The 26,023-nt window shown below is 42.8% G+C and overlaps 2 protein-coding genes and 1 non-coding gene across 11 annotated transcripts; all 3 read right to left on the bottom strand.

Annotated features, from left to right (window-relative positions):
- Positions 1–2,620: 2,620 nt before the first annotated feature.
- LOC4342630 (AAA-ATPase At3g28610) lies at positions 2,621–4,463 on the bottom strand. The gene has a single exon (XM_015791801.3). It carries the CDS (start codon positions 4,422–4,424, stop codon positions 2,823–2,825), a length of 1,602 nt encoding a protein of 533 aa, XP_015647287.1. The 5' UTR covers positions 4,425–4,463; the 3' UTR covers positions 2,621–2,822.
- A 3,166-nt stretch (positions 4,464–7,629) lies between these two features.
- LOC136351074 (AAA-ATPase At3g28610-like) lies at positions 7,630–9,719 on the bottom strand. Its single transcript, XM_066312556.1, has one exon. The coding sequence runs from the start codon at positions 9,520–9,522 to the stop codon at positions 7,795–7,797; it is 1,728 nt and encodes a 575-aa protein (XP_066168653.1). The 5' UTR covers positions 9,523–9,719; the 3' UTR covers positions 7,630–7,794.
- Positions 9,720–9,893: 174 nt separating this feature from the next.
- LOC107281781 (uncharacterized) lies at positions 9,894–25,636 on the bottom strand. Of its 9 annotated transcripts, none has more exons than XR_010742627.1 (8): positions 24,826–25,636; positions 21,889–21,957; positions 21,729–21,800; positions 21,499–21,584; positions 19,955–20,140; positions 19,768–19,842; positions 11,784–11,827; positions 9,894–10,314 (listed from the first exon to the last, which is right to left on the bottom strand). It is a non-coding gene; the product is annotated as an uncharacterized protein (transcript). The 9 variants fall into 9 exon arrangements; XR_010742624.1 differs by having other exon boundaries at positions 21,889–21,938; XR_010742626.1 differs by having other exon boundaries at positions 19,955–20,111; positions 21,889–21,938; positions 24,826–25,182.
- Positions 25,637–26,023: the final 387 nt, after the last annotated feature.

Below are 26,023 nucleotides of genomic sequence, written 5' to 3'. Positions count from 1 at the left end.
CCAAGTAGATGACTATTTTTTGTCATCAGCATTTTTTTTTGCCTTGGTTTAGTTTGGTTATGAAATAAACATAGTGTTTTTTCTTGCCAATTTATAGTACCTCTTAGTAACTTCATGACTATCGCAAATTATCACTCAAAATTTTTGGTACTTCTCACATCTCTTATCGCTAATTAGTCCATGATTAGTCATAAGTGCTACAGTAACCCACATGTGCAAATGACGGATTAATTAGGCTCAAAAGCTTCGTCTCGCAGTTTCCAGGCGAGTTATGAAATTAGTTTTTTCATTCGTGTCCGAAAACCCCTTCCGACATCCGGTCAAACGTCCGATGTGACACCCAAAAATTTTCTTTTCGCGAACTAAACAGGCCCTGAGCCTTTGCATTGCATCTGGATTTGTGTCTTGGCACATCTCCATGACAAGGTCTAGGGTCAAAGATCCATCCAGGCCCATCTTAAATTGGAGGAAGGGGTGACAATGTGCAAGCATGCATTGCATGTGATTGTTTGCAAGTTCCTTTTCTTTTCCTGTTTTTCTGCAGGAGATGCTGTCCTTTGAAGAGCAGTATGGTTGGGATCAAGTTCAGGCCTTCAATCTCCCTCTCAAATGTATGATGTCTGGACTATGACAATTCGGTTTCAACTGGAATCCAGGGGAAATAAAACCGCATGCTATAGGCCCTGTTTAGTTCCAAAGTTTTTTTTTTCCAAACTTCCAACTTTTCATCACATCAAACCTTTCATACACACGCAACTTTTCTATCACATCGTACCAATTTCAACCAAACTTTCAAACTTCGGTGTGAACTAAACACGACCAAACGTAAAGTATTTGAAACTTGTCCAATCAAGCCATAACCTGAAACAGAAGGGGGCAGCTTGGAACTTAGGAGTTTCACGAGAAATAGTTCAATCGTCGCATAATCTAGGAAAATTTACATTGTTTCAAATAAGGAAGAAACCACCGCTGAATCATACACATCTGAATAGAAGCACTCCTATACAAAATTTGTTCAAGGCTTGTTTGGTTCAATACACTACCAAAATATTGGTAGTGCCAAAATCTAGACAAACTTTGGCACTACAAATTCTTTGGCAGGGTAAAGTAGCATTTGGTTTTATGCCAATAAGAAATCGAAACCTTGATTATAATCTAGAAAGTACCAAGTTAGACATTGGCAATGCCAATAATTTGACTTCAAACCAAAACCAACTGACATGTCTACTATTTAAGCTACCAAAATATTGGTAGGGTATATTTTGACTTCAATCCAAAAGGCCCTCAGTTTCTTCAATACCTTCAGCTTAGATGCTGACACCAGTCAATTGGACATCTTGACAAGAATCTTTTCACCAATCTCATGTCAATTCTGGAAAACCTAACTGAAAATTTGAAGTCCATGATGCAGATTTCCTTTTTATCATTGAATTCTTCACTTTCCAATTTCTTGTTAGTTCTCCGTTTGTTTCGGTTTTCAGGATTTTTTACATTTCTGGCAACGTATTTGTCAATCTGCCGATATGCTTTTACAACTACCGGCCAAATTACCTTTTACAACTTCACATCCTTGTTGCTCTGTCATGCATGATAAAGACATAAAGTAGACTGGAAATTAATTTCTTCGTTAAGGACTAAAGTGTTGTACGCTGAAGAAGAACCTGTAGATTAAGTTGCGTTTCACCGGTATTAGATGTCCTTACAATGGGCAGTTGATAGCTGTCGGTAGAAAAATGGAATGTATCACATCATTGTAAAAGTATCGTACAAAGAATTACAGGATACGGTGGGTAGAAATTTGATGTTTTTGCCCAATTGTATTTTGTTTTTCATGCTCCGAATTTCGATATCTTGTTCTTCCATTTGAATTTTGCCTTTTCCACTTTAAGTTCTGATATTTCTCCTTCCCACTTGAAATTTATTTTTGCACAAGGAAATTGGTCCTCACCTAAACGGCCTAAATGGCAAAAATAACTTCGAAATAATAAAATATTTTCCCTTATAAAAAATGCAAAATCTTCATAATTTATATCAAATTTGGCCAGTGTTCTCTTTCATATCTGACACGGACTTTGAATACAACATGTACATAACATGCAAAATTTTATGATCCTTAATAAAGTACCTTGAGATACCTAAATTTTACATTAATTATTTTTTACCAAAATTTACGTACTTATCAAGGATGGTAAAATTATCCAAATAGCATCAGTAAAAGGACAGAAAATTCACAACAATTTCATTATTTCAAGATTGCTTTCTGTCATATTTATATATCCTTACATGAGTGCACAACAAGCACAAAGACATGGTAATCTCATCAGATTCAGCACACAAATGCTCACTGTCCTTGTAGTAAACAGTGATATAATTCAGATCAGTGACAAGTGGGACAATTTCAAAATCGAAAACTCACAAATGAAATTTTGCAATGTCAAAAGTACACACTCAAGTAAACTATTGCCAAACTCCGAACTTTCTAAAAAAAGAACAATTTTACGGTCCTTAAGAAGATACCATGAGGTATCGTAAAATTGCTCTTCTAAAAATGCTCGGAACCGGGTTCTACAATTGGTCATCTGCTTCTATAAACTTCCAGCACATGAAAAAAAAAGGATCAACTCAATCATCCCTACTAATTAGATTCATCTTAGTATCTTACATTTGAATTTACAGGAAATGAACCAAACACCAGCTACATTTAAATTTCGTTTCGAAGTTCGAACAGCTACACATCAGTCAGTGCAACAGTATCAGTTTTCGCAGAGAATTGACCGTTGATTCTTTGTATCTTCTTGTGCATTTTGAGTTCTTAGCTTGAATCAATCGTCGTCGTAGTCGTCGTCGTCAGTGTAATCATCCGAATAATGGTCGTCGTCTTCCTCCGAGTCGTCGTCAGCCATTGCCTTGGCTTCCGCCTCCGCCTCCGCCCTCGCCTTCGCTTCGGCCACCGCCTTGGCGTTCTCCATTGCTCTCTTGTTGAGCTCGTCGACCAAGAACTCGAGGGAGGAGGTCACGTCGGAGTCGGAGGAGCGCTTGGCCGCCATGAGGCACTCGGCGACGTCGGCCGGCGTGATGTCCTCCTTGTCCAGTATGTCGTCCACGGCGTCGAACAGGTGGTGGGCGTCGACGTCGAGGTAGTTCTTGGCCAGCGTCCTGAACGCGGCGGCGCGGCAGTAGGACATCTCGATGTGCATGTCCATGCGGCCGCGGCGGATGAGCGCCGGGTCCAGCTTCTCGACGTGGTTGGTGGTGAACACGACGACGCGCTCGCCGCCGCTCGCCGACCAGAGCCCGTCGATGAAGTTGAGCAGGCCGGAGAGGGTGACCATGCTGCCGCCGCCGCGGATCTCGCCGGGACGCCGCGTGGCGCGGTCTCCGGTGAGGTCGAGGGAGCAGTCGATGTCCTCGATGACGACGATGGACTTGCTCGTCGTCTCGATCAGCAGCTTGCGGAGGTCGTTGTTGTCGCTCACCATGGTGAGCTCGACGTCGTAGATGTCGTAGTCGAGGTAGTTGGCCATGGAGGCGATCATGGTGGACTTGCCGGTGCCGGGCGGGCCGTGCAGGAGGTACCCCCTCTTCCACGGCTTGCCGGCGCGGCGGTAGAACTCCCCGCTTCGCCGGAACGCGTCGAGGTCGTCCATGATCGCCGCCTTCTTGGCCGGCTCCATGGCCAGCGTCTCGAACGTGGTCGGGTGGTCGAAGTTGACGTAGCTCCACGCCTTGTGGTAGACGCTGCTGTAGCTGAGGCTCTTGTTGTTGGTGTAGAGGCGGCGGCGGCGGTTGTGGAAGAGGAGCTCGCGGCCGCGGCGGCGGACGTGGGGGAGGTACTCGTCGACGACGAGCCGCCGGTGGAGCTGGTGGAACGTGAGCCGCTGGCTGCGCCGCCGCGCGCCGCCGCCCTGCTGCTCCTCGTCCACCGACGACCACCACATGGTGGCGCCGCGGAACTCGTCGGCGACGTCCTGCCCGTCGCGCATGCTGACGACGAGGCCGCGGCCCTCCGCCGCGGCCTCGGCGCGGAGCTCGCGGGCCTCCGACGAGCACGCGGCGCTCAGGTACGCCTTCACCTCCTCGTACGCGTTGTCGCCGGCGCGGCGGCCGCCGAGCCTGGAGCGGTGGTGGTAGTACTGCTGGTGCGCGTCGGCGGCGCCGGGGTCGGGGATGTCGACGGTGACGTAGGGGTCGACGGCGGCGAGCAGGCGGCGCGCCCGGCGGCGGAGGACGAGGTTGAAGTAGGTCAGGAGCAGCCGCCGCGGCGCGTACGCGGCGAGCAGCGGCGCGATGAGGAACCACACCGGGCCGAGGTTGGACAGCAGCGCGCCCAGGCTGGCGAACGTCCAGCGCCGCCACCGCACGACCCTGCAGCCGCCGGCGGTGGCGGTGGCGGCGGCGGCGGTCTCCGCCGCCGTGGCAGCCATGGCGGGCGGCGGCTGCTGCGGTTTTTTCTTGGTCGAACACCTGCGTATGCCACGCAGCGCACGCGTTCCGGATTTATGGTGCGGATGAATTATTCATGGTCTCATGGATCAGCCGAGTTCATGGCGAACTTGAAGTTCTTGACCGTGTAGGATACGGATTTACGAAGTATTACTACGTATGATTTTCTATGGAAATTTACAGGATGCTAATATGCTATCCGACTCGGATAATCCGAGAGCTTACTTCATGTCTCTTATTATTGACAAAAACATGTGGGGAAAAAAAGAAGAATTGATATTCCTTGTAAAAAAAGATAAATATTTGCTCATGTAAAAGTGAAATTTTGACATACTATTTAACAGGACTGAAGAATAAGGGATTATGCCAATTTTATCAAACATCAAAGTACTAGCGATATAAGACATTACCTTAGTTATACTTTTGACATATTTAACAGGACTTGAAGTGTAAAATGTGAAAGGTTGAGGGATTGAATGGCAGCTTAAGTGATGTTTGTTGTAATTATTTTTTCCCTAACATATTCGTTGTTAGTATCTGCGTTGTACTGTGTAATTTTCGAAAAAAAAATCCTTTATGTTTATGGATGGAGGTAGATGACCATATTTCCTTATAGAACTTCCATTGAAAGAAAAAGGGGTAAAAACCACCTTAAAAGGGTAAAAATCTATGCAACAATCGCCGAATCGCGCTTAAGGGAAACGGATAGAGATGCAAAATGAGGCACATAGAGAGCCAACCTTCGAAAGTAGAAAGTACTAATAGTTTTTTTTTGTCACTTGAGAGGACATACATCATGAATGATAAAAGTTATTCATTATTTTTAAAGAAAAGTGAAAATATAAATCAATATATGATATACTATTAAAAACATGTAAATTAAACTTCGACTTATAGAGTAGAAATAAAAATAACAAATATCAACCTTGAATAGCAAGAACTTTTGCCAATTTACCTAGCTCACTATCTGCAATATCATTCTTTTTTATCTCGTAGTAGACTTTATCACTGGCACACTCACAACTAGAAATCATTCGCAAAATTCATAAAATCTTGATCAGTGCTATTTTAGTCCTATAGTAATTAAGCATTTGTACACATGAAAGAGTATCAATTCACGTATCTCTTGAATTAGTGCCATATTTTTCTTTCCCACGGGCAAAGGAGCCCAAATTTGGTGCCAATCTGCCTACATTACCAATTCTTATCTCCTCGGACAGCTTATTATTAATCCTAAGCAAATTTCATAAATCTTGATTGTTATTCTTTTACTTTGATTCTAATTAAGCATCTGTCATCTGTGCATATGCCTCGTTGGTAGTCACTGTTTCTTTTTTTTTATCATCTGTAATTCTACATTTGTTTCCCACTAGGTGTATCTGATGATTATTCCTCTCGTGTCATACGGGCTCATTAGTTAATTTGGTTGTTCATTTAACACATCGAAGATTTGGCAAGGAATTAGCTAGCTCATTCATGTTATTTCACTTTACTTCCCGATAGCACTAAAATGATTAGTACGTGAACCACACCAAACTGTTGTAAGTACTGACTCATGAATCTCTAATCACCCATTTAGAAAACTTCCAATATAATGTATTTAAGTAAAGATATCATATATATATATCAATTATCAAATAAAATAATGACATATATATCCTGCATCGCAGCAAGCACGAGGTTTTAAGTTTTAATTTACCGACCATCGATACCATATCAACGTGAAGTTTTTGGCGTATCCGTCGATTGTAAAGAAACTTCAACATAATCAACATGCTTAGTCACTTCATCAGTTTTTTGAGTCACATTATATTTAAAAATCTGTAATCTGTGGTGCATGTACATCAGCAAGCATAAATACAGTACAACTCTCATTGTTTGATTGTGGCAGTGGATTTGAATATTTGATAGAACTTGAGAAATGGATAAAATGAGTGGATGAACTTTTAGGTTTGAGAGCGCCTTCTCTTTGCGTTACTAGATTGCACAGTCAGCAATGCGGCAGCCTTGACTCCGGGGTCTCGTTCTGAAAATTAAATGCATCCGGTTTGACTGTCTAGAAAAGAATGTACGTGATTTGACTGTCTGAAATTACGATGAATTTTGGAGGTTTCTCGAACATGCTCATAGAGCTAGAGTATAGACGGTTTTCACATGGATAAGTATGCACGTGTATATTAGCATTTGTGTTTGTTCCGTATTTCGAAGACAAAATACACTGGATACATCTTCCCAGATTGACACCAGGATGGCATGATATAGACGACTGATCAACTACAATGCCAAGGATAGCCAAACAACTATTTCTGTCAGCTGTGTTTCAGAGACCTTGAGACCGCCCAACACCTATTTAAAGAATGTCCTTTTGTGCAACAGATTCGGAGCCAGATTAGGCCACGGTGCTTCCAACACTACTCGAATGGTGGCGCAACCAAACAGGCAATGCAGAGAAAATACAGAAAAAAGGGCTATGCTCCGCTTTCCTGACTGTGCATTGGGAAATTTGGATGGAAAGAAATAACCGTATCTTCCGAAGCACGGAGTCAACGCCGCCGGCGATTGCAGGCAAGATTGTCGACGAGCTGCAGCTATGGGGAATGGCAGGCGCCAAAGGAGTACAGAATGTAATATCGCGAGAGTAGTTCTTATTTTCTTCTTAATGTAGGTGGGAAGTGCTTTTCAAGTACTACACCGCACCCCCTTACAGTTTTTCTCTCTCTATAATATAAAACCAACTTTGCTGGTTCTTTCAAAATCTTTCCCAGATTATAATCTCTCGATATAACTTCTGATTGAATGACATGCAATGGTAGTATTATACTAGGAGTAGTTGCTAAGCAATTTCGCCCAAGAATATCACTTAAAAATCTAGGGAGACCAGCTATATAACAAGTCAAGACAAGACACGCCTTTTGTCCTAAGACATGATCAGCAACAAACAAAACCAAAACAAGCACAAAAATTTCTGAAAGATAATCTTGCTTGATCAAGAGTTAGATCAAAAGACTGATTTGCGTGTACTTTGTAGAAATTGACAAACCAGTAGAACAAAATACAAAATTTTGATTGAGTTTGCATCATAGCTATTCAATGATCAGTAGAACAAAATACCAAAAAAAAATGATTGAGTTTAACATGTCAATACAGGACAAGCTAAAATGCACGGACATCAGCAACAAACAAGAACTAAGAACAAGCACAAAAATTTCTGAAAGATCTTGCTTGATCAAGAGTTAGATCAAGTCATCAAAAGACTGATTTGCCTGTACATTGTAGAATTGACAAATTAGTAGAACAAAATACAAAATATATTTTGATTAGTTTTCATCATAACTACGCGATGATTCTGAATTATTCGGTGAATTGTCCTGTATCAGCAGAAGATTCTTCTTGGCTATCTTCTTCTTCTTCTTCTTCTTCTTCTTCTTCTTCTTCTTCCTCCTCCTTGGTTGCGTTTGGCTTCGCCGTCGCCGTCGTCGCCGCTGCCGCCGCCGCGGCTGCGGCTGCGTCCACCACTGCCTTGGCTTTGGCCAAAGCCTTCTCCTTCGCCTTCTCCTCGAACTCCGCCATGGCCTTCGCCTCGGCCTCCTCTCTCGCCTTCGCCTCGGCCTCCTCCTTTGCCCTCTCCTCCGCCCTCTTCTTGAGCTCGTCGACGCAGATCTCGAGGCAGGAGGTGTCGTCGGAGCCGGAGCGCCTGGCCGTCATGAGGCACTCGGCGACGTCGGCCGGCGTGAGGTTGACATCCCGGAGGAGCTCCTCGACGGCGTCGAACAGGTGGTGGGCGTCGACGTCGAGGTAGTTCTTGGCGAGCGTCTTGAACGCCTCGAAGCCGCAGTAGGACATCTCGATGTGCATGTCCATGCGGCCGCGGCGGATGAGCGCCGGATCGAGCTTGTCGAGGTGGTTGGTGGTGAACACGACGATGCGCTCGCCGCCGCACGCCGACCAGAGCCCGTCGATGAAGTTGAGGAGGCCGGAGAGGGTGACGTCGCTGGAGCGGCGGTCGTGGCCGTCCCTGTACGACGGCGGCGGCCGCGACCGCCGCGCGGCGCGGTCGCCGGTGATGTCGAGGGAGCAGTCGATGTCCTCGATGACGATGATGGACTTGCTCGTCGTCTCGATGAGGAGCTTGCGGAGGTTGTTGTTGTTGCCGACGACGGTGAGCTCGACGTCGTAGATGTCGTAGTCGAGGTAGTTGGCCATGGCGGCGACCATGGTGGACTTGCCGGTGCCGGGCGGGCCGTGCAGGAGGTAGCCGCGCTTCCACGGCTTGCCGGTGCGGCGGTAGAACTCCCTGCTCCGCCGGAACGCGTCGAGGTCGTCCATGATCGCCTTCTTCTTGGCCGGCTCCATGGCCAGCGTCTCGAAGGTCGTCGGGTGGTCGAAGTCGACGTAGCTCCACGCCTTCTCGTCGGAGTACGACGCGTACTCCGACATCTTGTTGTTGGTGTAGAGCCGCCGCCGCCGGCTGCTGAAGAGCACCTCGCGGCCCTCGCGGCGGACGTGGGGGAGGTACTCGTCGACGACGAGGCGGCGGTGGCGCATGTGGAACGTGAGGCGGAGGCACCGCCGCTCCGCCGCCCCCTGCGGCGGCGGCGGCGCCGCCTGCTGCTCCGCCGCCACCGACGACCACCACATCGTCGCGCCGCCGAACTCGTCGGCGACGTCCTGGCCGTCGCGCATGCTGATGACCAGCCCGTCGCCCTCCTCGGCGCCCTCGGCGTGGAGCTCGCGGGCCTCGGACGAGCACGTGGCGCTCAGGTACGCCTTCGCCTCGTCGTAGGTGGTGTCGCGGGCGTCCACGGGGTCGTACCTCGAGTAGTAGCGCGCGGCGGCGGGGCACTCGGAGATGTCGACGGTGATGTATGGGTCGACGGCGTTGAGCAGCCGCCGCGCGCGGCGGCGGAGGAAGAGGTTGAAGTAGGTGAGCAGCAGCCGCCGCGGCGCGTACGCGGCGAGGAGCGGGCCGAGGAAGAAGGAGAGCGAGCCGAAGTGGGCGAGCAGCGTGCCCATGTTGGCGAACGCCCAGCTCCGCCACCGCGCGCCGGTGGTGGTGGTCACCGCCGACGTGGCCGCCATGGCCGGGTGCTCTTCTTCTTCTTGGTCGAGTTCGTGTCGCGGCGCCGTGCCGCGCGCGCGCGCCCAGATTTATGAGGCCGCGCGCGCTGGCCGAGTTCGTGGCGAACTCGGCGTCTCTACGGAGTCGGAGTCGTGATGGTGTTAGGAAAGGCAGAGAGAAAAAAAAGAGATGGCAATTGAAAATCTAAATTACAAAGTTGAAAATTTAAAAATAATCTAGGCATGGATGGTTACTGTCAATAACTTTTAGTGAGAAAAAGTTGAAAGTGTTTTTACTGCATATATACTACTAGTACACTTGTGTAGTGGGCGGTGGAAACAATGTGTTGTGCACACATTGTTTTGCACATATTCATGAAACTCAGACATCCTAGTGTAGAACACATTATTTTGCGTACATATTCTTGCAACTCAGACACACGTTAGTGATTTAGTGTAGAACACATTATTTTGCGTACATATTCTTGCAACTGAGACACACTCAGTGTGAAGCACACTATTTATCAGACATTCTCATAGTGTAAAACACATTATTTTGTGTATATACACATTCTTGGAACTCAAACACACTCTAAACCACTAATGTATTCCCTCCGTCTCAAAAAAAAACAACCTAATACTGGATGTGATTGTTTAGATTCGTTGTATTAGGACATGTCACATCCCGTTCTAGATTCACTTTTTTTGGGACAGAGGAAGTAGAACCCGATGTTTTGCACATCTATAACCTTCCAGTTCCAATCGATTAATATCTTCAATTGTACAGCTGCTCTCCAAGGTCGTTTCAGAAGTCTGCATAGGAAAGAGTGTGTAGAACTGAATAGAAATTGTTAAATTGATCCATTCGGATGCATCTACATGCTGTCAAGCCACAGAGGCAACACGACACATCCAACATCTAGGGTATCTGAAATCTTTCCCACCAGACGTTATATGGCACCTCACAAAAATACTAAAGATAATTGAACATAAACAAAAACAAGCCACATACAAAGTATTCAAATGGAGTCTGAAGTTTTAAACCAAGATTTCCCATAATATTTTTTTTACAGAAATAAATGCAAATATTACTGAACTGGCAATGTGACGCTCAACAAGCTTAAGGAGATCCCATCCTAGGAAGCAAGAAATGTAAGAAGTTGGAATTCATGCATAGCTTTGAATCCTCGGACATGTAACAATAATCAGTGCAAGTAGTCAGAAATGCAAGGAAAATACTCACGAAACTATGTTGAGCAGATCCTGGGAGAATGCATGAGTAGACAATGGTAATGTTTTTTTCTTCCCCAGGATGACTTGCCACACAAGAAATTAATAGGATTGCATATCATGTAATAGTTCTAATACACTACGCTGAAAATGATTGTGGTTATGGGTACAAAATGGAGATTGCACAACCAATAACAAATGTTGATGAAAACATAGTGTACAAGTGACAAGATTTATCAGGACAACACGAACCTCCAATATGAGGCAAGCAAACCTATGGAACAAAACAACATATCCTAACGTAAATACTATCCCCTAGATCCAAGGTTTACCAACAAGACAAGCCCCAACATTAAGACAAACAAAGCTACAGGTAGGAAAAACACAAGGGCCAAGATCACATATCAAGTTCTCTAGGTCTGGTGTAATAACAACCAAGCCTAATAAATCCACACATAATGAATACACATCGAGCAGTCAACTTGGTGAAGAAACTAAAAATAAACATTGTACTGGCATGAAACCAAACACAACATGCTACAACCATAATAGAACAACCTCCTTTTGTTGTTGTCAGGAAGCCACTCCCTAATCATGTGAGTGTAACTTCATATTTAATGTGCTAATCACTAATTTGTTGTGATTCTTCGAAAGGCTTTAATAGTCGTGTGATTTGGTTTTAGAAGTTGGAAAGGCAAGCAACAATATTACAAGGCTGCAAGGTAGGTATAGGGAAGAGAAACAACACCAACATAGCTGATTTGCGACTAGAGGCAACGAAGCGCAAGCTAAATGATACCTACCAGGAAGCTGAAAACAGTTAGTTAATTAACTCTCTAGTCACATTTTGATATTATCATTATTGCTGGCTGCAGTGGCGTTAAACAATCTAATTGTGCCTAACCTTTCAATATATATTCATCTAAAGAAAAGAAGCAGTGTTGCAAAATGTGGATATGCATGACATCGTACCAAACTTCCAGCAAAAAAAAAGGCCACTACTACATCAACGAAGCATAGGAGGAATAGACCAAACGACAGGTTTTGTGTACCTTGATCGTGCATATGATCCATAGATTTGGATAATTTATTTTTCCTATCAAGAATAAAGTAGTATAAAAGTTAGTAGATGGGAGATTAAATTAGTATAAAAGTAGATGGTGGAGGAATAAACTAGTATAAAAGTTGGTAGGTGGAGTATGTCTTGGGATCCTAAAATCCCTTATATTTTGGGACAAATTTGATGGGAAAAGTCCCTTATATTATGTGACAGATGGAGTATTAATTATCATATCTGCTAGTCACAATTGCTTGTTACAAAAGCTCAAGCATTGGACCATTTCATCATGAATCAACTTTCCGCTTCTCACCAAATACTAGCATTGAACTTATGTTCCTGAAAAACACATTGAGCAAATAATCAACTAAGTTAACAAGGTTTGTGTCATTTACACTTTCTGACCCTAGTGGCACTTCCTCAAGCTTACAATTTTCCATCCCACCTCTGTTGCCACTACGCCACTATACCCTTTGCAATGTCACCGGCCAACCATCCCCTGATCGGCAACAATCCCTCTATCTAGAATATTTCGATGCCACCTCATGCGCTGCTTCCACCAGGCAATGTTCCAACACGCTTAGTACTCCCTCTCTCAAGCCTGAGTATTTTGAGGAAGGCTACTGATGAACCACCCATTGACTCGGGATCCAATGTCATCGCTCGAATGCTTAGGAGCGTACTCTTGGCTGGTTTTCATGAAATTTCACAAAGTTTTCAGTGCTCCAGTGTTGTTGTCAAAGGTTTTTTGGTGGATTGGTTTTGCAGGCTTGTAGCTTTATAGTATGGGGTTGTTTCACTTACACGTTTTAACAAGGGATTATTTGCGAATTTATAGACCAACAACCTAGAACACACAAGAATTCTTTCAATATTTATGGTCAAAATCAATCCACTCATATGCTCTACTCTTCGGTGGACTTCAATGGTCGTTGCTGCATATTTATTATTCATATCTCCTAGCCACAATCGCTTGCCACAAAAGCTGAAGCACTTGAGCTTTTCATCGTGAATCAACTTTCTGCTCCTCATGGATTACTAGCATTGAACTAATGTTCCCAAAACCATGTTGAGCAAAGAATCAAGCAAGTTAATGAGGTTTGTGTCATTTACACTTTTTGACCCTTTTGTGGCACTTCCTCAAGTTTGAATTTTACCACCCCACCTTTGTCGCACCTTGGCCAACTATCCCTCTTCGGCAACCACCTCTTGAGCTCGAGTATTTCAATGCCACCTCCATTGCCGCCGCCGGCCAATTATTCCAACGTGTTCGGTACTCCCACTCTCAAACCCGAGTAATTTTAGGAAGCATCTGGTGTACCTCCCACTGACTTAGGATCCAACATCGCCACTCAAATGCTTAGAAGTGTACTTTACGAGGTTTGTGTCAATTAAACTTTCTGACCCTATTGTGGCACTTCCTCATGATTGAATTTTACCATGCCACCTCTCTGTAGCGTCACCGGCCAGCCATTCCGTCTTCAACAACAATACCTCGAGCTCCAATATTTCGATGCCACCTCCTCCGCTACTGTCACCCGCCGTTTCTACCAGCGTGTTTGGTACCCTGTCTATCTAAAGCCCAAATATTTTGAGGAATGCTGCCAGTGAACCTCCCATTGACTCGAGGTCCAACGTGAAGCGTACGGCTAGGACTTAACGGCCGTACAACGATGGACCTCGTGCTCGACCAAGACGAAGTCATAGTCCACGTTGTGTGCATACTCTTCCGTCGTTGGGGTCGAGAAGATGACCATCACTGAGGGCCTGGCATAGCGCATCGTGCCGACGTTGTCCCTGCTCTGCTCGCCAAAGCACACATCGTGGAGATCGACCTCAACGTGATAGTGGCATGATGCCAACTACTATGTGCATTCCAGGATCAACTCGTGAAAGATTTCCTTTCTATTCCAAACATTAAGGACACCATGTAATATTATTATAGTCTCTTGCAAAGCACGATGTTTTACAAGTCAAATGGCAGGTTTACGTGAAGAATATGTTTTCTTAAAATGTTCATATCACGATATTGAACCTTAATCATCTAATATGTTAGTTTTCCCCATCACAAGACACAACCACTTTTCTAGTCAATAAATAAATACTAGCAAGGTTTGTGTCATTTACACTTTCTAACCCTATTGTGGTCAAGTCAAAACTACATCGGACAACCACACTAACAGTGTTATAAAACTGGATATTGACAAGGAATCTACTGAGGATCCATTCTTAGATATAGAGTATGCTCCATTGTTTTTGTGAAGGATCTAGGAGAAGCACTAACAATTTAAAATGTAGAGTCGATGGTCCATGAAAAGTTGTTTGGCAGCTTGGTTTTGCTAGTTTGCCGCTTTTTTACCCTCAGGAAATTTTACTCTCAACTTCTAGCAGACGATTGTTTCACCTTTTTTTTTTGACCAGACACATATTACTCGCAAGCATTCTCTCTAGACACTATATGGATAAATCCACAATGATCAAAGAGTCAAAACCAATGCATCCTCTTCAGTGAACCTTAACAGGTGATTGTGCGCACATTTTATACCCAACAGTCGTGTACTACAAAACTTGAAGAATCTAAGCTTTTCACCTTAGATAAGCAACTTAATAGTTCCTAGAGTGGCCATGAAAATATTGACCTAATGATGGTTTGCTAGCTTTGAAATGTGTCTTCCAGAATCATGTTGAGCAAAGAATCAAGAATCAACTAACAAGTTGGCAACATTTGTGTTAATGTGGTCAAGTCAACCATGTTGGACAATCATAAAAATAGGGCAAGGTGCTGCTAGCAGAATTAACTTCCCAAGTGGACAAACACTTAGTTAGGACAACACTGCAATAAAACTAGATCTTTGACAAAGATTTTGCTTAGGTTTCATCCTCAGATTTGGCATCCTCCATTGTTGTTGTGAAGATTCTAGGAGAAACACAACAATTTTTAAACTAGCTGCAACCTTAGTTGACAGGCTTCAAACTTTCGAATGGCTTTAGTGTAAACATGCAATATTTCAACAATACAAAGTTTCTATCAAAGTAGGTTGGCATCTTGGTTTTTTTTGGTATGTAGATTTACCAAGGGATGTTCTACTCACACCTTCTAGCGGAAGATTCTTCCTAAAATGTCTATTACTGGCACCTAACAACTCACAAGAATTCTCTCTTGGATTTAAATGTATACATCAACAACAATCAAAATAAATCCACTTATATGCTCTCCCCGTCAATGTACTTTGATCATTATTGTGTTTCTTCAATTGTCCATTATACTGTAGCAAAATCTAAAGCAGGAGATTTATATCATCGACAAGCAACTATCCAGTTTCAAAGTGGTATACTTATTGATAGTTTGATAGCTTCGAAACGTGTCCTCAAAAATCTTGCCAAGAAGCAAATTAACAAACAAGTTGGCAATGTTTGTGTCATCTCCAAATTTGTTGTCAACTAAAACTATGTTGGATAAGCACACAAACAGTGCAAAATGCTACCAACGGAATTGTAGTCTTGTCTTCAAATTTGGTATGCTCTAATATTTTTGTGAGGGGTCTAAGAAAAGCACTTCAATATTCAAATGTGCTGCAATGCTTGTCAATCGACTCATACTTTTTTATGGCTTTAGTGTAAGCATGCAAGATAAAAATGTTCCTAACTTAGCAGTTTGGTTTTGTTGGACTGTTCAAGGAAGTTTTACTCGCGTCTTCTGGTTTAGGATTGTTTCTTGAATTTTGCTTCGGCAACCACCTAGTATTCACAAGCATTCTCTCTGGGCATTTAATTTGTGTCCATGATGATCATGTAGTCAATCAATACACTTACACAAGTTCTCTTCGGTGGACTTTGATTGTGATCTGTGCCATCTGTTTTACTTGAGTTTTTTAGCATATTTTGATTCACCAACTGCCTAGTACTCACAAGCATTCTCTACTGCATCCACGATGATCAAGCAGTCAATCAATACAAAGTTCTACTTGTGTCTTCTAAAGTAGGATTGTTTGTGTTTCTCAAACATTTTGCTTCACCAACCATCTAGTACTCACAAGCATTCTCTAGCCACAATCACTTGCTACAAAAGCTGAAGCATTGGAGCTTTTCATCATGAATCAAATTTCTGCTTCTCAAAAATTTCTAGCATTGAACTTATGTTTCCCAAAACCATGTTGAGCAAAGAATCAACTAAGATACCAAGGTTTATGCCACTTACACTTTCTAACCCTATTGTGGCACTTTCTAAAGCTTGAATAATTGCATCCCAACCCTGTTGCCACTGACATCACTACCTTTTGCGCCGTCGATGGCCGATTGTTCCCTCTTCCGTAACAATTCCTCAAACTAGAATATTTCTCGAGCTGCATCCACCAGCCAATCGTTCAACGTGCCTGATACTCCCTTTCAAGCCTAACTATTCTGAGGAAGCCTGACTTTAAATGCTCTATTTTCCATTTATGAATCATATAACTACTCTCTGTCCCAAAATAAGTCCACTTCTATACATGGAGTATGGACTTATTTTGGGACAAAAGGAGTAGAATTTATGTATTTGATTTCTATAATGATCTTAATACATATGGAGCTCTCAACCAATGTGGTACTATGTGCGTGATCGCATGAGCTTGCAGTGCCAGGATGAACAATGCAACAAGCCAGCTAGCCACAATGGTTTTCCTCTCGATCGGCTAGTGTGTGGCATTGCGTGCTAAAGTTTTCACTTTCTTACTTGGCTAAGGATACCAGCTAGGCATGCGGTTTTTGTTCTTGATCTTGAACCCACCTAAACACTTTTGTTAAAGCTCACAGAGTGATGTGTGATTCGTGTGGGTTTCTGTTTTAGAGAAATGGAAACCACAGACAATAGGGTGGTATAGTGCACGAAATGTGCGAGCAACGACAAAGCTAGCTAGTCACAACGGTTTGCCTTTTGATTGGCTGGTGTGTGACATTGTGCAGTATAGCTTTCATTCTCCTACCTGGTAAAGGATATCGGTTAGGAACATTGTGGCATGGCATGCGGTTTTGTTCTCAATCCCGAACCCGACTGGACACTTTTGTTAAAGCTAGAAGTGTTGTGTGATTCGTGTAGCACCAAACCGTATGTCTTCCTGAATCATGTTGAGCAAAGAATTATCTAACAAGTTGGTAATATTTGTGCCATTTACACTTTCTAATTCAACTATGGCCAAGTCAATGCCATATTGGACAATCAGACAACCGTGGAAGAATATGTGACTAGAATTTGTGTACTTGATTTCTATAATGTTCTTAATAGGTATTTAGCTCTAAAGCAGTGTGGTACTACGTGTGTGCTCACAATACCAGGATGAATGATGCAACAAGCCAACCAACCACAATGGTTAGCCTCTCGATCGGCTGGTGTGTGGCATTGTGTGCTAGAGCTTTCACTTTCCTACCTAGCTAAGGATACCAGCTAGGCACGCGGTGGCATGGCATGCAGTTTTTGTTCTCAATTCTGAATCTGACCAAACACTTTTGTTTAAGCTAGCAGTGTTGTGTGATTTGTATAGCACTAAACCGTATGTCATCCAGAATCATGTTGAGCAAAGAATTATCTAACAAGTTGGTAATATTTGTGCCATTTACACTTTCTGACCCAACTTTGACCAAGTCAATGCCATAAGCAATATGGAACTACGCGCGTGTGCTCGTGGCGCCAAGATGATCAATGTAGCAAGCCAACCAACCACAACGGGTTGCCTCTCGATCAGATGGTGTGTGGCATTGTGCACTATGGCTTTCACTTTTCTACATGGCAAACAATATCATCTAGGCACGTTGTGGCATGCAACCAAATCAATCCAATTATCTACTCTCCTCTTTTACGAACATTAATAGTGATCGTGTGCACATCTGTTAGCCACAATCCTAGGTGCAAAAGCTGAAGCATTGGAGATTTTTAGTGTAGAGAAGCAACTTACCACTTCTCACTATTGCATTGTAAATCTCAACCTAGTCACAACTCAATATCTCTCAAATGTATGCCTTCCACAAACATGTTGAGCAAATAATCAGCTAACAAGTTAGCCATGTTTGCGTCAATTTCACTTTCTGACCCAATTGTGATCAAATCAATCAGATAGAAATTGCAAAAAAAGAAAAAAAACAAGTTAGTTCTCATGTTTTGTGTCTTCCATTGTTCTCTTAAACGATCCAAGATAAGCACTACAATTTTTAGATGTGTTACTGTCCTTATTAATGTACTTCATAATTTTAGATGGCTTTAGTGTAAAGGTCAGTTTGGTTGCATATGCTAAGTTGCCAATTTTTTAAGCTAAAGCGTGCATGCCATGGATTGTGTGCCTGAATATAGTTGGCCACAACTTAGGTAAGACATGGCTAGAAAATGTGTCTATGGCATGTGGGGAAATAAGGTAAGGTTATGTGGCATGTCAAAAGTGTGGTGGCAAACAAAACGTCTGCCTTAAGTTGGCCAAACCCGTGGCAAAATGTAAGTACACGCAATTCTAGTGTTCCCATGTTTCCATGGAAAGTTGTTTAACAACTTGGTATTGTTGGTTTATACTCCCTCCGTTCTTGTTCAATTGATAGTTTTGCCAAAAAAAATGTTGTTTGCAAATACTTGAAATGCATTCCCAATGTGTAGTTTCCTTTTTTACCCCTATAATAAGTAGTCATATTCTACCCACAGTCCCCCACAAATATAAAAGTTGCTTTATAACACTCTCACCAACTTGCTACCCACAATACTAAACAATATATTCAAGGCGAAATAGTCATATCTAGAAAAATATAATGATTTTCTAGTCTTGTGTGCACACTCAAGGATCAACTAAAAGAAAAAGAAGGGGGTAGGCAGGTAGCTTTTGTGTGAGGTAAGTTTTACTCACGCCTTCAAGTGAATCAGCATTTTACTTGCATGCATTCTCTCCAGGTGTTTTATGTATGGATCCACGAGGATCATACAATCAAAATCAATCCATTTACTTGCTCTTTGGTAGACTTTGATGGTGGTTGTGTGCACATCTATTCCCCACAATCATTTGCCTCAAAAGCTAACATATTGGAACTTTTGGGTGTGAAGACTGGAGAAGCATCTTTCTAGTTCCCACAATAGGAATGTAAATCTCCACCTTGTTGGATCTAAAATGTATGCCTTCCAAAATCATGTTGAGCATAGAAAAGCTAACAAGTTGGCAATATTATGGTCAAGTCAAAATCATATTGGCTAATCAGAAAAATAGTGTAAAAATATGCTCAGGCTTCATTCTCAAATTTGGTTCCTAGTTGTAAGGCTGAAAGTTTTTCATGTTACCAAGGTTCTGTTAAAGTTGTTTACAGCCTTGTTCTGTTAGGGTGCAACTTTACTGAGGGGAAGTTTACTCTCGTCTTCTAGTAGAGGTTCGTTTCTCCAATTTTGTGAACCATCATGTACCTTCCAGCACCATTTTCTAGCTTTGGAAGATCCTCCACTGTCCACCGACACTCCACCGGCTTTGGTTAAGTATATTTTAGTTAAAAAGTTTCAAGTATTTCTCTCTTACTTCCTCCGTCCCAAAATGTAGCTACCTAGTACTAGATGTGATATTACCTAGTACTACGAATCTGGACAGGAGGACAGAGGTAGTATATCATTTCATTTAGTACAAGCTACTCCCACTATCTAGTGGACTATGAAAAGTTTAGGTAAAAGACATTACTTTGCATAATATTCTTGCAACTTAGGCACAATCTAATTTCCTTATAAAATCGTTGACACTCCCTCTGTTGTCAAATAAATGAAGTTTTAGAATGTGTGCAATCAAAACTCAAAATGTTAATTCACTAATATATGCAAAAAAAAAAGATTTGACATGTGAAAATGTCATTAGTTGATTTTCTTGGAAAAATACTTTCATGTTGTTATGCTTTTAATTATTTTTGTGGATATATAATCGTAGTAAGCAACAATAAAACATGTGCATTGGAAACTGTAAATGTCCTAAACCATAAGTAAAAAAAGGAGGGAGTACCATATACTAGTTGGGCACTTGGGCTTGTTACCCACTGAAAATGATCTTTACATGGATGTTCATGTATTTTGTACCCTGAAAAATAAAATATCAGTAACATGTATTTAGCTTAGCGATCCATACACACTCCTAATAGCACAAATATCTCACTCTAATATAATTAATCATTAGCATGCAAGTGTCTTACCGACATACGTGAGTAATTCCACCTCTTGCTCTTGAAATGAAGCAAAATTATGATGACTCATCAAGCTTCTAGGGCTGGTCTGGGAATGTGTCCTTTACAGCATGAATGTACCGGAGCACATCATATGCTTTTATCTCTGGCTCAGGCAGTGTAGTGGCTTGCCCGACATTCAAAAGAAACAATCAACTGAACACCATTAGAATGTAAGAATAAGATAAAGTGATTTACACCAGTCAATCTTTTAACTAAGAATAAGGTTCAAACAAGGCCCCAATCAACAAGATACGAAGCATAAGTACGTACCAAAAGAAAAAAAAATGATAACCTCATTCAGTTAGAAAATAAGGAAAAAAAACAAGAATATGCATCGTAACTTGCTGCAAGCGGCAAGCCACTACAGCCACCTCCTATTGATGAAGAAAGGGATTGGCTCACCTCCTAGATATGGCTGTTGGCGCTGCCTATTTGCAAAGGGAAGGGAAAAGAGAGTCTATGAGAGCACACTTCTCACGGAAGAAAGGCATGCTCTTCAATGATAGGTTGTTAATTGTGTCATAGGAGACCTGATCGGGATGTGAATAAGCCGTGGGGTTTCGGATGTGAACCTATGCAGACTCTACAATGCGATGAACTTCTTCTGCAGAAAAGAAAAGAAAATGCTACTCTAATCTGCTTATATCCTTTATGCCAGTTTTAATGCAGTTTACCATAGTATTTATCTTTGCTAGCTATCCAAATTAAGAAAAACACTATGATATATGCAGCTCATTTATTCATGATTATGATCTTATTTTTTACGCATGTCCTGATTCTGAAGATTTTGTTCATGAGCTCAAATTCCTATCTTCTGTGAACAGGGGAACTGCGATTAATATGAAGATTCTTCTGGAGGTTTGCCATGTTATTCAATTAACGTAAAAAATGGTCATTTGTTTCAGCAATGTCATTTTATTTTCTGTAAAAGACTGAAGATATATATCTCAGTGTAATTTCAGAGGCATTCAAAATTATATTAGCAAGTGATATTTGTGCAGATTTTTTTCGCTATTATCTAATACAACAAAAAGTAGCATATATTAAGAATCGCAAGACAAAAAAAATATTTTACGATTGTAAACTTGACTATCTAAGTTTTTTATGGTTTTTATCAAATTACTCTTTAGAATATACAGTCAGATCAATGAAGACATATTCTGTAGGACTCCTTTTAAATACAATAATTGGATGAGCATTTAATGTCTTAGTTACAGACCAGAGCAAACACAATAAGAAAATAAAATATCTCATCTTGAAGAAAGGTGCACAATTGGCATTATATGGATTAAAATATTACAACTGAGGTTCTAATTAAAAATCGTTATGGCAATATAGGAGCACAGATACTTCAAAGGGCACATCTCATCATATCTAAGAAAATAAACTCAAGTCAGTAAATTTTATAGTAACTCCAAGGAAAATAGCATTCAATATTTCAGTTAACATCTGAAAGCAAAATTAAGATTGCATTGATAGCTTGAGCACTACAGAAGCATAGGATGCCAAACCTTAAATATATAGTTTTCTCCTCAGTGACTTCCTCCATAGTAGCTTCAGGATTGGTTTTCCCGCTTCAGACTTTTCCCATGAACATCTTATATTCAAAAGAAAATACCAGCATTTAAGTTGTTTGAGGCTTTAAATGTTATTACGATGTAAATTATAGAATGGTTTAAGCACACCAGATGAGAGGAAGAATGCAGTATAAATATATATTAGCATCTGAAAAACTCCATACCATATCTTAAAGAGATGGATGACTGTGATCCTCTTTTAACTGCTTTAGCATTGAATTGCACGCTGGCAACCTCTGCAGACAATGGTAGTATGGTCTTTCAATGTTTGTCAACTCGGCATCCAGTAAAACTCATTCACCATTTGAAAGATAAACTCCATACCAAGAACATGTTCTCTGTTATTAGCTGGCTAGTTGATTAATGCCATCTTCCTACGAAACATGTAATAAACTGAAATTTTATGTATTCAGTAACTAACGTAATCAACACATGCATGTAATGCAAATATATATTTGCGCAAATAAGCTCATGATTTCATTCATAGGATTTCCTAGGCATTACGTCAAGATGTCAAGCATCATCGGCATTTTGGTCATGACAATACTAATAGAAACTCTTGGATATTCTTTCGTATATGACATCGGTCGTAAAAAAACAGACAAATAATAACTTTAAAGGATTAGGCCACTTATCCTTCTATTAACGGTACTCGTACGGATGAGGGCTCAACTCGCTCTGTTCCACCTCCCAAGGAGGTTCTTTAAAGTTGAAACCATATGCTCTCGGGATATGTAGTTAGGTCTCCCATAGACCTCAGTTATCAGTGAAAGTGCATTAATCCCCCTAGTGGGTTTTGGTGATTAATGACAAATGTGGTTAAGGAACTAATGAGTTCATTGAGTGACTTTCAGGTGCATTAGTCCAAGGTGTGGAAGATGGATGCTTGGAGACCCCCAAAAAGTACAAAATCAAAGCGGACCGGAACTCGAGAAGTGCATAGGATAGTTTATCTTTTGAAATCGAGTTTTTAGGAAAAACCGTACTATTAAGAGGGGTTCCAGGTGATGCTCTGAGATATATCAAGTGCTCTTAGTGTGAACCAAGTGTCAAGTTTCCCTAGGAGTCATTTTTGCAAATACTCCATCTGTCCAAAAATGCAAGTCCGGAACTTCCTGTCTTCCAGGTCCGGAAGTTCCGGTCTTGTGAAAAAGATTTTCCTAAGTGTAGTCCGGAAGTTCCGATCTTCCAGGTCCGAAACTTCCTATCTAGTTTCCAGTTCAAATTTGTGAGTAACGGCTAGATGATGTCACCTAGCCGTTATACATATACAGCTCGTTCCTTGGCCATTCCACTTTCACTTTTCAAACCTAGAGCTATTGCTAGCCTCTCCCAAGTGTTTCTTGCCTTCTCCACTCAATCTAGAGCCTAATTCATGTGTGAATGAGAGATTGAGAGGGAGAGAAGAAGATTTGGAGAGGTGTGAAGACTAGGATCTTGGGTGAGCACTTGGAATATCTCGTGGGCTATCATCTCGGTGCTTATTACTCTTGGAGATGATCTCCTAGACGGTTAGGTGTCGCCCGCGAGAATCCGTTGCATATTGTGGATGTCCCGGGTAAGTTTGTGAAGGATTTCCTCTCCTCCGAAAGGGAACGAGGTAAGTTAGTGAAGTTCTTGTGCTGAGATTCTAGAGGCTTTCCAAGTAGAGCAACCCACACTTGTGGTGGATTTCTAGAAGTAGGTTGAGTTGGATCTTGGTGGTCACTCAATTCTAGAAATTTGCCTAGGGGTGTTTGGGGTTGAAGGCTGTGGATTTCCTCTAGGGTTTTTGCACAAGTGAGGCAAGGGGTTAATCGAGACCCAGCTCTTTGGAGCTCCTCAACGGAGAGTAGGATCGCAAGATCCGAACTTCGGGAAAAAATTGCTCTTGTCTCTTTCTGTGATGTTTCTGTGGATGATTCTGTGATATATCCTCTGCTTAGAATACCTGTGCACCATCTTGTGAAGATTGGCTTAGTCTCTTGTTTTGAAATTTGAATTTCTTCTCTATTCTGTTACCCGGAAGTTCCTGTCTTAGAACACCGGAAGTTCCGGGCCTGGGAGACCGGAAGTTCCGGAATTCCTTACCAGGAAGTTCCGGGTCTGTTTGAATTTTACCGCTGCGATTTATTTTTAAGTTTTCAGGGACAGCCTATTCACCCACCCCCCCCCCTCTAGGCTTCATCAGCGCGTTCAATCAGCTAGGATTAACAATGACAACACAGACTACAGGTCAACTATTCACCCATAAGCCAATGGATTCTTGCATCACATCGACCCTGATATTCAGTTGTTTTACAAGTGGGTACCTAGCAAAAGTTATATGATTCCTTGAAGTCCAACAAATTATTAATCACTAATCAACCAGACTAACCTTTCTTTATACTAATTTAGAGGCTATCCTAGAAGTCCCTGCCTTAATTTTACAAAGTATGAAAACAAGAAATTTCCACATTGATGGGAAAAAAAAGCTTAAAATTCTCCCATTACTCTGAAAAAGGAATCTTTCAATGAATCTTTTGTTTGGATCTTCTAGCTATTATGAAATATACATGGACGCATGTGAAGTAACAGTACGGAACACAGACACGTGTATAATGGATTTACGGATTCAATTTTGAACACAGCCACACAGCTCACATGCATGCAATTGATTGTGTGGTCACAACAGGACACATGCATGCTCATTTCTTTCCTTTTTCCAGAAGTGCACATAAGACTCAATAATTTGCATGCATAAAGAGGGTAGGAAGTTGTGCATACTCTATCATGTCATCCTGTAAGATTGATTAGTACGCCATGAGGAAAATATTCTATTTGAGCCCTCAGAATGGCAGTTTGTGCAAAATCCATCATGTGAACATTTTTTTCCCCAGTAAATTGAATTAAGGAACATATTCCCTCTGTTCCAAAAGTAACATTTCGGATATAGTATGGCCTACAACATGCTACACAGACCACTTTTTACAGGTATACACTTCTTATAGAAATAAGTACTATGATAAATTAACTAGTAACAATTTCATACAAAAACTTTAATAGATTTATTGTTATTAGCAGGCAAAAATAACTACTCCAATGTTATATGCTTTCTAAAATACCAAAATGTGCAAGAGAAGGAAGTATATCCATTTGTGTAATTGTGCTATAAGATGATAAAAGTAAAATCATACCTAATATATCAACCCTCTAAACTCTTAATTCTAGTGACATACATTGCAACAAGAGACGACATAGTAACGGTACACACCGCACAAGGAATCTTCCAAATAAGTTCACCTTGGATGCGCGGGAGAGGGAGATGGGCATAGCCGCGGCAGCGCTTCGAGGGCTTCCATCTGCGTGGCGGCCGTGCTCCTGAGGTCCGCAATGCAGTACAACGCCTCAGTGGCAGGGGCTGGGGACGCTGCTGCGTTCAGGAGAGTGGAGATGGTGTGTGGCCTGGCGAGTGCGAGCGGGGCTAGACGCCTAGACGCCTTGGACTTTGGCGCAGCCGCAGGCGGCGTGGACACGAGGAGCCAGGGGAGGAGAGGACGCTGATGCCAGCAGTGGGGGAGACTTGTGACAACGGGGTGGAGCTGATGCCGGCGCGGTGGGGGAGAGGAATGAGGGCTTAGGATTAGGGCTCACTACCTCGCCTGAACCTGGTGGAGAGGGAGAGGGAGTAGGTGGCGCGCGCGCGGTGGGGGATTTTGGCGGCGGCACCGGCGGCGGAGGGGAGGAGGACTGAGGCGGCGGCGGCGGGGGAAGGGAGGCGCCGTGGAGGTGACGCGCTGAGCAGATGGAGGCGGTGGCGATGGCCGCGGGCGATGCGGGGGAGGACTGTCGTGTCGGGTAAGCTGATGGGGGTATCAGGCGGCGGCGGCGGCGGCGGCGGCAGCCCGGCGGCTAGGGCAAGCGACCATCGCGGGCGTCGGATCACCGAGGTCGCCGTCGGCGCCGCCACCGTACGCCGCCTCGGCTTGAATCTCCCTCCGCTCAGGGATGGGACAACCGGAGCACGTGCGCGGCGGCGCCGGCGATGAGGTCGTCGACGGCGCCGCGAGAGAGAAAACCCAAACCCCTATGCGATGGCTGTCTGTGAAAATCCAACGGCTATCAGGGATTATTTTGCAAAACGTACAAAGTCCCTGCAGAGAATTTCGAGATTTTTAAAATTAGGCATACACCACCATGGCGGGTTCGTTGTCCCTATATGACGAGAGCACGAGTCTATTAGGTACTCCGTTGAGACCGGTACGTTTTTGGACAGTCAGCAGCGAATGCAGATTTATGAAATTGTACATATGCACTTAGTTCTTGAGGGCAGATCACTGCTTGCTAGGTCCGCCATGGTGGTCTATGCCCCAATGTTAAATTTTCTCAATGTGAAATTTTTAACATTTCTATTTTGAAATTCAAATTTGTGTAACAGAGGGAGTACCGTGAAAGGCATAGACCACCGTAGCGGACCTAACAAGCAGTGACCTGTCCTCAA

The sequence above is a fragment of the Oryza sativa genome, chromosome 7, assembly GCF_034140825.1.
Source record: "Oryza sativa Japonica Group chromosome 7, ASM3414082v1".
Lineage (NCBI taxonomy): Eukaryota > Viridiplantae > Streptophyta > Magnoliopsida > Poales > Poaceae > Oryza > Oryza sativa.
Note: the sequence above shows the minus strand (reverse complement) of the source record. Positions and strands in the feature narration are given on the sequence as shown.

Coding starts and splice junctions, on each gene's coding strand:
- LOC4342630 (XM_015791801.3), bottom strand. CDS start 4,424: ATGGCTGCCACGGCGGCGGAGACCGCCGCCGCCGCCACCGCCACCGCC.
- LOC136351074 (XM_066312556.1), bottom strand. CDS start 9,522: ATGGCGGCCACGTCGGCGGTGACCACCACCACCGGCGCGCGGTGGCGG.